Raw genomic sequence first — 13,432 nt, 5'->3', positions numbered from 1 at the left:
AAATCATTATGCCAATCCTCATGATAAAGTTCTTCTTAGAACACCTTTATGCCTTTACAGTTTGCAAAGATGCACAATCAAGAAAAAATTGGGGCAGGGTCGGGGGAGGGTTGGCTTTGAACTTTATTGCCCAGTGGATTAGGAACTAGAAGATTCAGGTTCAAGTCCTGGTTCTGCATTTTTAGTTGTGAATTCTGGGCAAACTGTTTAGGTTCTGAGTGAAGATTTTCTCATCTGTAAAACTGAGGTATGTGACAGCTATCCTAGGTACCTCATAAAGAGGAGGCAAGATTTAAAGAGATGAAAGATTTGAAAAAGGGTTATGAACTATAAAGGGTTTTAATGCTGACAATGATTTTTATTATGATGATACTGGATTTTCATTGATGTAATATGATCAGGATGACTCCACTTACCTTAAATAAAATGTATAGTATATATAAAAAAATCCCAAAACCGTAGATTGGAATAATCTGCCCCATCAGGCCTCTTCCACTCCCTCCTCCTCCAGTGCCTCCACCTGGTCCTTTAGCCTTTGCAAAGGCCTCTGCAAGGTGAGACCTCTGGAAGCGAGCCCCAGAGGTCTGGCCATCTGAGGGTGCCTGGTGATGATGCATCATAGGTGGAAATCGACGCAACTTCCCTGAGAAAATAAATTAATCAGTCATTATTACTTCTACTATTTTAAATATGGCTATTAGGAAAACACCTCACGCACTGAGATACACAACAGAAGTCAACTCAAACAAGTTTAAGAAAAAATGGGAAGTTGATTATAAGGATATAGAGGCATCACAAGAGTATCACACATATAATAAATATGATGTGGCAATCTCTAGCTGTTCACCAAACCCATTTTCTCTTCCTTTTGGGTCCACAGGTGGATAACATTTTTCAGCTTCCTATACACTTAAATGTGGCCGTGTGACTGAGTTCCAGACAAAGCAATGTGAATGACAGGTGCTAGTTCAAGGCCTGGCCTATACAACGTCCCATGTATTGAACTCCATGTTCATTTCCTTTCTGCAGGCTGGATGCTAACACCTACGGAGACATTGGAAGTCATGTGTTGAAAATGGCAGAGCCTCCATCAACCCGAGTTCCTGAGTACCTGTGTGGCACAGAGCCGTCCACTGCCACCACCTCACCAACTTAAAGCCATCTGGACCTGTTTATGTGAGTGAGAAATAAACTTCTGTTGTGTTAGGGCCATTGTACACTTTGGAGTTTATCTGTTAGAGTAGTTAGCCATCCCTAACTAATACACATAAGGAAATGCAATCTGATCTCAGAAGAGAACACAATCAGAAACTGGAAAGCCATCAGGATACAAGACAGCTACTCTCACATTCTACTTCAATCGTGCTCCCTCTCTGTGGGGCCAGAGGGCTTTTTTCTCTGTTCCTCTGTGCATATCTTCCTCATTCTCATTTCTCCACCAGCATTTCTCTAGCTTCTCTGTGAACATAAAGGAAGGTGTTCACCCCCAAACCCCTCAATTTGCATGTCCTTCAAGGGGCCAGCAGAGACTGGTCATAATTCCAAATTCCCTGCATACCTACTCAGCTTGGGTGGGTATGCAGCACTTTCTAATCAGCTGTAGCTGAGCAGACAAGATTCATGTAGTACAAACAGGGTCACAGGGGCTCAGTCCTGTGAGTGGAAGTGCAGGGCTTAGAGAAAGGAGCGTGCATCAGTTTTCTCACATTTTTTTCCTCCATCATTTTTTTTCCATTTGGGCAGCCAAACATTAACAGCGCCAAGTCTCCTCCAAGTCACAGGTGAGAAAGAAAGGAAAGATTTCTCTTCAAAAGGCCATGTAAACAGGCTTGTGTGGATAATCCATTGACAGAAAACACTAAGGAGCAGAAAGACTTCCCGACTCAGGCTCTAAAAATACAAACTACACAGTAAAAATTGTTGGATTTGACTTCAATAAAATTATGGATTTCTGTTCAATAAAGAATACCATAACAGGGTTAAGATAGATGACAGGCAAGGAAAAGCTTCTGCAACGTCTAAAACTGACAACGGATTAAATCTCTAGCATAGACAAGGAATTCCTGCAATGTGATATGAACATCAGAGGAAACCCAATAGAAAAATGGCCAAAAGATATGAGTAGGAAACTCACAGAAAGAGAAGTTCAAATGGTTAACAAGTACATAAAGAGATGATCAAAATAAAACCAATGAGAAAAATACTAATTAAAACAATGAGCTAGGACTTATACCTATCAGAAGGGCAAAAATTAGAATGGTGGGTAATAGTAGGTACTGTCAAAGATGTGGGGAGGCAAGAACTCTCATGCATTATGGGTAAGAGTGTAAACGGAAACAGCCATTCTGCTAAGTGATCCGGCTGCACTTAGTGACATTAAACTACGTCCTATTATCCAGTGATCCTATACTGGTGGATAAATTCCAGAGAAATTCTCAAATAAGGCTGTCTGTATCCGAATTCAAACTATAGACTCTATAGACCTGTGCGAGAACGTTCACTGTGGTGACGTTGCAGCAGGGAGCCTGAAGTAACTCTGATCTCTGTAACTGTTAGAATGTAGAATCAAAATGGAGTAGATACAAATATGAAATTCCACGCAGCTTTTAGAAAACACTTTAGATATACCTACAGCAATATGAACATATCTTAAAAAGCACAGCATTGAGAAAAATAAGCAAATACCATATGTAAGCTAAAGACACACTATAATTATACTACATATCTTTCAAGCAAATATGTAGGTATAAGGACATAAAACAAACACATTAGAGTGGGTGCACATGAACGGAGAAAGGAATGGGCATGTGGAGTGAAGGTAAAGGGTTAAAAAGAAAGTAACGAAATAAGAAAGCAACCTTGCACTGGTGATGTTAATCAGGGGCTATGAACTAAGGACTATCTTCAAGTCAACTCTCTGCTCCTGAGGTGAGAGAGATGGTGGGTGGGCAGGCAAGGAGTGAGACAGCCAGCCACTGGGCCTGGGAGCTGCCCTCTGCCTGTATCCTCTCTCAGCCGAGCTCCACCCCAACAATCCTTCTTTCCCTCTTGATACTGACTTTGGGTGACATGGAAGTTAGAAGAAAAGCTTCTTTTTAAGAGGAGGCCAGCAACAGAAGCACAACTTCAGACAGTAGAAGAAAGCAAGCAGGTCACTACTCCTTATTCCGGGTGCTGGTGGCTATTTTGCTACTAAACTGTCAAGGATCTTAATATCTTAAATGGTCCTAGCTTTAAGGCTATAATGCACTTTGAACAAATGCCTAGCCAGCATCTAAGAAGCTAACCTTTCCCTTGAGAGAATCTGATATATCGGGTGGTTACCGCTCAATAAACTAGATTTAATATCTGTAGTAATACGTTGTTGAACTTCATTTAACTGTACTGAGAAGACTGTTCTCGAAACTTGGCATAAAACAAAATATGAAAAATTAAAACCAAATAATGGCACAAAAGGCATTATTTTGCATTTCTAAAATCGAAAAATGATGATGCTAAACATCACACATCTGCCCCCCAAACTTTTATAGATCTGTCAGCCAAGAAGATTTATTGGACCACTATTATGTTCAGGACTCTGTGCTGTAGGTAGGAAAGGAAGAGAACTATAAATGAAACGGAAACAATGGTTCCCACATGAAACAATGCTTTTAAAAAGTAGCATATCCAGCAAAAAAGGAAGAGGGTACTGTGGATCTTATTACTAGACAAACTAAATGTTTAAGTATTGAAAGAATGCAAAAAAAAAAAAGGGAGAGGAACCAGATGGGATCAATCATTGAAGGGAGTGAGATTCAGAATAGAAGAGAAGCAAAGGCACACTAGGAGAAAAGAGGACTGTGTGCAATGAGAAAAAGATGAGAACAAAGAAATAAGAACAAAGAATAAATAAGGTTAACTACCAAATCCATTAAGGAAAGTAACAAGAGATAAGGAGAGGAAAGTAGTGGTGGGTTAAATGTTAACTTGTGTCATATAAATTTAATATTGTGGATCTAGGATCAGGGCAATGATTTAATCAGAAGGGTGTCTGAGGAGGATTATTCCAGCAGTTGAGTAAGGACCTAAAAGAGAGAAACTAGGGTCTGGGAAATCAGCCAGAAGACAGCTATAGCTATAGAAAGGAAAGGATGGGTCCAAGGGTTTTTACCATGTAATGATCAGCAACATTTAATAATGAATGGGGAGTGGGGGGTTGGAAAACTCAAAGGTTGGTTTAAGATACTAAGAGAAGACAATGAGGAAAACTGGGAGGGCTTATGGTTAGGGGAAGACTGAACACCTATTTTTCACATGTTAAATTCTAGGTGTTGTTGGCATATTCAGAGGAAATTTTTATTAGACTGTAGTTAGGCTTGAGAAGAAACTCTGAGCTACCTAAATGACAAAGCTAATTAAAATTGCATGAACAGTTCCCATACCAAAAAAACTGGAGGGGTATGTGTACTTATGTGCAAAAATAGGAAGAAAAGAAAACTGCGCTGGTCAAAGAAGACCAGAAGCAAACCAGTATCATAAAAGTCAAAGGAGGACAGACTTTAAAGCAACTGAGAAATCTAGAACAAACTGATAAAAGACTAATGGCTATCCCTGTTTTTAGACACAATGTATTCTTGGGAAAAGGATGGCCATCATATGTAATCTTGACTGTCCACCTATCTGGACAATAACAGAAACCAATATACCACAAAGCATCATAGAATCTTCAGAGTCAGAAGGAGCCTTAAAAGTCATCCAGCCTCTCAACAAATGCTATAGGGACAAGACATTCACATGCAAAAGAATGAAGTTAGACCCCTACCTCACACCATATTAAATTTCTAAAAATTAACTGAAAATAGATTAGAGACCTAAATATAAGAGCCAAAACCATAAAAGTCTTAGAAAAAAAATAAACATAAATCCTTGTGACCTTAGATTAGGCACTGTTTTCTTAGATATGACACCAAAAGCACAAGCAACCAAAGGAAAAATAAGTGGACTTCATCAAATTTTAAAACTTTTGTGTTGCAAAGACACCATCAAGAAAGTGAAGACAACCCACTGAATGAAAGAAAATATCATATATCTGATAAAGGTCGAGTATTCAAAATATATAAAGAACTCTTACCACTCAACAAAAAGACAATCCAATTAAAAATGAACAAAATATCTTAATAGACATTTTTCCAAAGAAGATATATAATGGCCAACATGCACATGAAAAGATGTTCAACATCGCTAGTGATCAAAGAAATGTAAATTAAACCCACAATGAGATAGAATTTTACACCCATAGGATGCTATAATCAAAAAGACATAATCGATGGGACATCCCTGGTGGCGCAGTGGTTAAGAATCCGCCTGCCAATGCAGGGGACACGAGTTCAAGCCCTTGCCCGGGAAGATCCCACATGCCACGGAGCAACTAAGCCCGTATGCCACTACTGAGCCTGCACTCCAGAGCCCGAGCTCTAGAGCACACGAGCCACAACTACTGAGCCCACGTGCCACAACTACTGAAGCCTAGAGACCATGCTCTGCAACAAGAGAAGTCACCAAAAAGAGAAGCCCACGCACTGCATCAAAGAGTAGCCCCCACTTGCCACAACTAGAGAAAGCCCGTGTGCAGCAATGAAGACCCAACACAGCCAAAAAATAAATTAATTAAAAAAAAAGACATAATCAAAAGTGTTGGTGAGGATGTGGAGAAAATGGAACTACTGTACTCTGCTGGGTGGGAATGTAAAATAGTGCAGTTGCTTTGAAAAACAGTCTGGCAGTTCCTCAAAAAGGTAAACAAAGTTTCCATATGACCCAGCAATTCTGCCCTTGGGTATATACCCAAGAAGAATATGCTCACACAAAAACTTATGTACAAAAAAGATCTTGCTGTGATTTTTGTCAAAGAGCGTTCTTCCTATGTTTTCCTGTAACAGTTTTATAGTGTTCGGTCTTACATTTAGGTTTTATTTATCTATCTATCTATCTATCTATTTATTTTTGCTGTACGCAGGCCTCTCACCGTTGTGGCCTCTCCCGTTGTGGAGCACAGGCTCCAGACGCGCAGGCTCAGAGGCCATGGCTCACGGGCCCAGTCGCTCCGTGGCATGTGGGATCCTCCCAGACCGGGGCACGAACCTGTGTCCCCTGCATCGGCAGGCAGGCTCTCAACCACTGCGCCACCAGGGAAGTCCCTTACATTTAGGTCTTTAATCCATTTTAAGTTTGTTTTTGTGTATGGTGTCATATATACATATATATATATATATATATATACACACACACACATATACACACATGCACGTATGTGGAATCTAGAAAAATGGTACAGATGAACCTATTTACAGGGCAGGAATAGAGATGCAGACATAGGGAACAGATGTGTGGACATGGTGGGGGTTGGGGAGGGAGGGTGGGATGAACTGGGAGACTGGGATTGACGTCTGTGCATTGCCATGTGTAAAACAGATAGCTAGTGGGAACCTGCGGTATAGCGCAGGGAGCTCAGCTCGGTGCTCTGTGGTGATCTAGATGGGTGCGATGGGGGGGTGGGGTGGGAGAGAGGTCCAAGAGGGAGGGGATATATGTATACATATAGCTGATTCACTTCGTTGTACAGCAGAAACTAACACAACATTGTAAAGCAACTATACCCCAATTAAAAAAACAAAAACTTTTGTACAAATGTTTAAAGCAGCATTATTCATGATGGCCAGATGTTCATTAGCTGACAAATAAAAATGTGCTATATCCATACAATGGAACAGTATTTGGCCATAAAAGAGGAAGAAGTGCAGACACATGCTACAGTATGGATGAACTTCAAAATCATAATCCTAAGTGAAGAAAAGCCAGTCATGCAAGACTACATATTATATGATTCCATTAATATGAAGTGTTCAGAATAGGCAAATCCATAGAGACAGAGAGTAGATTTGTGGTTGCTTGCTGGGGGGAGATAGGGAGGGTGGAGAGGGGGCAGAGGAGAGTGACTGCTAAGGGGTATGGGTTTTTTTTCTTGAGGGGTGACGATTCTGATGATGGTTGTACAACTTCGTGACTATATTAAAAGCCACTGACTGTGCACTTTAAACAGGTAAATCGCACGATATGTTATTTATCTCTCAATAAATTGGAAATTTTTTTTTTTTTTTACTTTTTATTTTATATTGGAGTATAGCCGATTAACAATGTTGTGATAGTTTCAGATGCACAGCAAAGGGACTCGGCTATACATATGCATGTACCCATTCTCCCCCAAACTCCCCTCCCATCCAGGCTGCCACATAACATTGAGCAGAGTCCCCTGTGCTATATAGTAGGTCCACTGGTTATCCATTTTTTTTTTAAGTTTATTTATTTATTTTTTTAATTAGTTTCTGCTTTATAACAAAGTGAATCAGTCATACATATACATCTGTTCCCACATCCCTTCCCTCATGCATCTCCCTCCCTCCCACCCTCCCCATCCCACCCCTCCAGGCGGTCACAAAGCACCGAGCTGATCTCCCTGTGCTCTGCGGCTGCTTCCCACTATCTATCTACCTTACGTTTGGTAGTGTATACACGTCCATGCCTCTCTTTCGCCTTGTCACAGCCCACCCTTCCCCCTCCCCATATCCTCAAGTCCATTCTCAAGTAGGTCTGTGTCTTCATTCCCGTTTTGCCCCTAGGTTCTTCATGACATTTTTTTTTAAATTCCGTATATATGTGTTAGCATACGGTATTTGTCTTTCTCTTTCTGACTAACTTCACTCTGTATGACAGACTCTAGGTCTATCCACCTCATTACAAATAGCTCAGTTTCGTTTCTTTTTATGGCTGAGTAATATTCCATTGTATATATGTGCCACATCTTCTTTATCCATTCATCCGATGATGGACACTTAGGTTGTTTCCAGCTCCGGGCTATTGTGAATAGAGCTGCAATGAACATTTTGGTACATGTCTCTTTTTGAATTATGGTTTTCTCAGGGTATATGCCCAGTAGTGGGATTGCTGGGTCATATGGTAGTTCTAGTTGTAGTTTTTTAAGGAACCTCCATACCGTTCTCCATAGTGGCTGTACCAATTCACATTCCCACCAGCAGTGCAAGAGTGTTCCCTTTTCTCCACACCCTCTCCAGCATTTATTGTTTCTAGATTTCTTGATGATGGCCATTCTGACTGGTGTGAGATGATATCTCATTGTAGTTTTGATTTGCATTTCTCTAATGATTAATGATGTTGAGCATTCTTTCATGTGTTTGTTGGCAGTCTGTATATCTTGTTTGGAGAAATGCCTATTTAAGTCTTCTGCCCATTTTTGGATTGGGTTGTCTGTTTTTTTGCTATTGAGCTGCATGAGCTGTTTATAAATTTTGGAGATTAATCCTTTGTCAGTTGCTTCATTTGCAAATATTTTCTCCCATTCTGAGGGTTGTCTTTTGGTCTTCTTTATGGTTTCCTTTGCTGTGCAAAAGCTTTGAAGTTTCATTAGGTCCCATTTGTTTATCTTTGTTTTTATTTCCATTTCTCTAGGAGGTGGGTCCAAAAGGATCTTGCTGTGATTTATGTCATAGAGTGTTCTACCTATGTTTTCCTCTAAGAGTTTGATAGTTTCTGGCCTTACATTTAAGTCTTTAATCCATTTTGAGCTTATTTTTGTGTATGGTGCTAGGGAATGATCTAATCTCAAACTTTTACATGTCCCTGTCCAGTTTTCCCAGCACCACTTATTGAAGAGGCTGTCCTTTCTCCACTGTACATTCCTGCCTCCTTTATCAAAGATAAGTTGGCCATATGTGCGTGGGTTTATCTCTGGGCTTTCTATCCTGATCCACTGATCTATCTTTCTGTTTTTATGCCAGTACCAGACTGTCTTAATTACTGTAGCTTTGTAGTATAGTCTGAAGTCAGGGAGCCTGATTCCTCCAGCTCCGTTTTTCGTTCTCAAGATTGCTTTAGCTATTCGGGGCCTTTTGTTTTTCCAAACAAATTTTGAAATTTTTTGTTCTAGTTCTGTGAAAAATGCCATTGGTAGTTTGATAGGGATTGCATTGAATCTGTAGATTGCTTTCGGTAGTAGAGTCATTTTCACAATATTGATTCTTCCAATCCAGGAGCATGGTATATCTCTCCATCTATTTGTATCATCTTTAATTTCTTTCATCAGTGTCTTATAGTTTTCTGCATACAGGTCTTTTGTCTCCTTAGGTAGGTTTATTCCTAGATATTTTATTCTTTTTGTTGCGATGGTAAATGGGAGTGTTTTCTTGATTTCATTTTCAGATTTTTCATCATTAGTGTACAGGAATGCCAGAGATTTCTGTACATTAATTTTATATCCTGCTACTTTACCAAATTCATTGATTAGCTCTAGTAGTTTTTCGGTAGCATCTTTAGGATTCTCTATGTATAGTATCATGTCATCTGCAAACAGTGACAGCTTTACTTCTTCTTTTCCAATTTGGATTCCTTTTATTTCCTTTTCTTCTCTGATTGCTGTGGCTAAAACTTCCAAAACTATGTTGAATAAGAGTGGTGAGAGTGGGCAGCCTTGTCTTGTTCCTGATCTTAGTGGAAATGGTTTCAGTTTTTCACCATTGAGGACAATGTTGGCTGTGGGTTTGTCATATATGGCCTTTATTATGTTGAGGAAAGATCCCTCTATACCTACTTTCTGCAGGGTTTTTATCATAAATGGGTGTTGAATTTTGTCGAAAGCTTTCTCTGCATCTATTGAGATGATCATATGGTTTTTCTCCTTCAACTTGTTAATATGGTGTATTACATTGATTGATTTGCGTATATTGAAGAATCCTTGCATTCCTGGGATAAACCCCACTTGATCATGGTGTATGATCCTTTTAATGTGCTCTTGGATTCTGTTTGCTAGTATTTTGTTGAGGATTTTTGCATCTATGTTCATCAGTGATATTGGCCTGTAGTTTTCTTTCTTTGTGACATCCTTGCCTGGTTTTGGTATCAAGGTGATGTCGGCCTCGTAGAATGAGTTTGGGAGTGTTCCTCCCTCTGCTATATTTTGGAAGAGTTTGAGAAGGATAGGTGTTAGCTCTTCTCTAAATGTTTGATAGAATTCACCTGTGAAGCCATCTGGTCCTGGGCTTTTGTTTGATGGAAGATTTTTAATCACAGTTTCAATTTCAGTGCTTGTGATTGGTCTATTCATATTTTCTATTTCTTCCTGAGTCAGTCTTGGCAGGTTGTGCATTTCTAAGAATGTGTCCATTTCTTCCAGGTTGTCCATTTTATTGGAATAGAGTTGCTTATAGTAATCTCTCATAATCTTTTGTATTTCTGCAGTGTCAGCTGTTACTTCTCCTTTTTCATTTCTAATTCTATTGATTTGAGTCTTCTCCCTTTTTTTCTTGATGAGTCTGGCTAATGGTTTGTCAATTTTGTTTATCTTCTCAAAGAACCAGCTTTTAGTTTGGTTGATCTTTGCTATCGTTTCCTTCATTTCTTTTTCATTTATTTCTGATCTGATCTTTATGATTTCTTTCCTTCTGCTAGCTTTGGGGTATTTTTGTTCTTCTTTCTCTAATTGCTTTAGGTGCAGGGTCAGGTTGTTTACTCGAAATGCTTCCTGTTTCTTAAGGTGGGATTGTATTGCTATAAACTTCCCCCTTAGAACTGCTTTTGCTGCGTCCCATAGGTTTTGGGTCGTCGTGTCTCCATTGTCATTTGTTTCTAGGTATTTTTTAATTTCCTCTTTGATTTCTTCAGTGATCACTTCGTTATTGAGTAGTGTATTGTTTAGCCTCCATGTGTTTGTATTTTTTACACATCTTTTCCTGTAATTGATGTCTAGTCTCATAGCATTGTGGTCGGAGAAGATACTTGATACAATTTCAATTTTCTTAAAATTACCGAGGCTTGATTTGTGACCCAAGATATGATCTATCCTGGAGAATGTTCCATGAGCACTTGAGAAAAATGTGTATTCTGTTGTTTTTGGATGGAATGTCCTATAAATATCAACTAAGTCCATCTCGTTTAATGTATCATTTAAAGCTTGTGTTTCCTTATTTATTTTCATTTTGGATGATCTGTCCATTGGTGAAAGTGGGGTGTTAAAGTCCCCTACTATGATTGTGTTACTGTCGATTTCCCCTTTTATGGCTGTTAGTATTTGCCTTATGTATTGAGGTGCTCCTATGTTGGGTGCATAAATATTTACAATTGTTATATCTTCTTCTTGGATCGATCCCTTTATCGTTATGTAGTGTCCTTCCTTGTCTCTTCTAATAGTCTTTATTTTAAAGTCTATTTTGTCTGATATAAGAATTGCTACTCCAGCTTTCTTTTGATTTCCATTTGCATGGAATATCTTTTTCCATCCCTTTACTTTCAATCTGTATGTGTCTCTAGGTCTGAAGTGGGTCTCTTGTAGACAGCATATATATGGGTCTTGTTTTTGTATCCATTCAGCCACTCTGTGTCTTTTGGTGGGAGCATTTAGTCCATTTACATTTAAGGTAATTATTGATATGTATGTTCCTATTCCCATTTCCTTAATTGCTTTGGGTTCGTTATTGTAGGTATATTCCTTCTGTTGTGTTTCTTGCCTAGAGAAGTTCCTTTAGCATTTGTTGTAAAGCTGGTTTGGTGGTGCTGAACTCTCTCAGCTTTTGCTTGTCTGTAAAGGTTTTAATTTCTCCATCAAATCTGAATGAGATCCTTGCTGGGTAGAGTAATCTAGGTTGCAGGTTTCTCTCCTTCATCACTTTAATTATGTCCTGCCACTCCCTTCTGGCTTGTAGGGTTTCTGCTGAGAGATCAGCTGTTAACCTTATGGGGATTCCCTTGTGTGTTATTTGTTGTTTTTGCCTTGCTGCTTTTAATATGATTTCTTTGTGTTTAATTTTTGACAGTTTGATTAATATGTGTCTTGGTGTATTTCTCCTTGGATTTATTCTGTATGGGACTCTCTGTGCCTCCTGGACTTGATTAACTATTTCCTTTCCCATATTGGGGAAGTTTTCAACTATAATCTCTTCAAATATTTTCTCAGTCCCTTTCTTTTTCTCTTCTTCTTCTGGAACCCCTATAATTCGAATGTTGGTGCGTTTAATGTTGTCCCAGAGATCTCTGAGACTCTCCTCTGTTCTTTTCATTCTTTTTTCTTTATTTTGCTCTGCATCAGTTATTTCCACTATTTTATCTTCCACCTCACTTATCCGTTCTTCTGCCTCAGTTATTCTGCTATTGATCCCATCTAGAGTATTTTTCATTTCATTTATTGTGTTTTTAATCGATGCTTGATTCATCTTTAGTTCTTCTAGGTCCTTGTTAACTGTTTCTTGCATGTTGTCTATTCTATTTCCAAGATTATGGATCATGGAAATAGAATCTTGGATCAGCTTTACTATCATTATTCTGAATTCTTTTTCAGGTAGACTGCCTATTACCTCTTCATTTGTTAGGTCTGGTAGGTGTTTATCTTGCTCCTTCACCTGCTGTGTGTTTTTCTGCCTTCTCATTTTGCTTATGTTACTGTGTTTGGGGTCTCCTTTTTGCCAGCTGCAGATTCGTAGTTCCCGTTGTTTTTGGTGTCTGACCCCAGTGGCTAAGGTTGTTTCAGTAGGTTGTGTAGGCTTCCTGGTGGGGGGGACTAATTCCTGTGCTCTGGTGGTTGAGGCTCGATCTTGTCTTTCTGGTGGACAGGTCCACGTCTGGTGGTGTGTTTTGGGGTGCCTATGGCCTTATTATGTTTTTAGGTAGCCTCTCTGCTAATGGGTGGGGTTGTGTTCCTGCCTTGCTAGTTGCTTGGCATAGGGTGACCTGCACTGTAGCTTGCTGGTCGTTGACTGAAGCTGGGTGCTGGTGTTGGGATGGAGATCTCTGGGAGATTTTCGCTGCTTGATATTATGTGGAGCTGGGAGGTCTCTTGTGGACCCGTGTCCTGAAGTTGGCTCTCCCACTTCAGAGGCACAGCACTGGCTCCTGGCTGCAGCACCAAGAGCCTTTCATCCACCCGGCTCAGAGTAACAGGGAGAAAAAGTAGAAAGAAAGAATTAGTAGAAGAAAGAAAGAGAGAGGGAAAGAAAGGAAGAAGGGAAGGAAGGAAGGAAGGAAGGAAGAAAGAAAGGAGGGAGGGAGGGAGGAAGGATGGAAAGAAAGAAGGAAAGAAAGGAGGGAGGGAGGGAGGAAGGAAAGGAAGAAAGACAGGAGGGAGGGAGGAAGGAAAGAAAAAGAAAGTGGAAAGAAGAAGGGTGGGAGGGAGGAAAGAAAAACAAAGAAGGAAAGGAGGAGCGGAGGGAGGAAGGGAGAGTAGGAAAAAAAGAAAGAGCAGGTAAAGTAAAATAGAATAAAGTATGAAATATAGTAGCGTTATTAAAATTAGAAAGTAATTATTGAAAAAAAAAAAAAAAACCGGACCGATAGAACCCTGAGACATATGGTGGAAGCAAAGCTATACAGAGAGAATCTTACACAGAAGATTACA

At 39.6% G+C, this 13,432-nt stretch overlaps 1 protein-coding gene across 8 annotated transcripts in view; it reads right to left on the bottom strand.

The window, feature by feature from the left end:
• Positions 1-13,432, bottom strand: part of RIC3 (RIC3 acetylcholine receptor chaperone) — a 60,236-nt gene that overhangs the window by 23,009 nt on the left and 23,795 nt on the right. For all 8 annotated transcript variants that reach the window (XM_081240008.1, XM_081240009.1, XM_081240010.1 and 5 more), the window contains exon 2: positions 417-643. In XM_081240008.1, the coding sequence (XP_081096134.1) occupies positions 417-643 (227 nt within the window). The remainder of the gene's footprint in view (positions 1-416; positions 644-13,432) is intronic.

The sequence above is a fragment of the Mesoplodon bidens genome, assembly GCF_964165515.1.
Source record: "Mesoplodon bidens genome assembly, chromosome: 7".
In the NCBI taxonomy this organism is placed as follows: Eukaryota; Metazoa; Chordata; class Mammalia; order Artiodactyla; family Ziphiidae; genus Mesoplodon; species Mesoplodon bidens.
The sequence above is the reverse complement of the archived record's forward strand: the minus strand, read 5'-3'. Positions and strand labels throughout refer to the sequence as shown.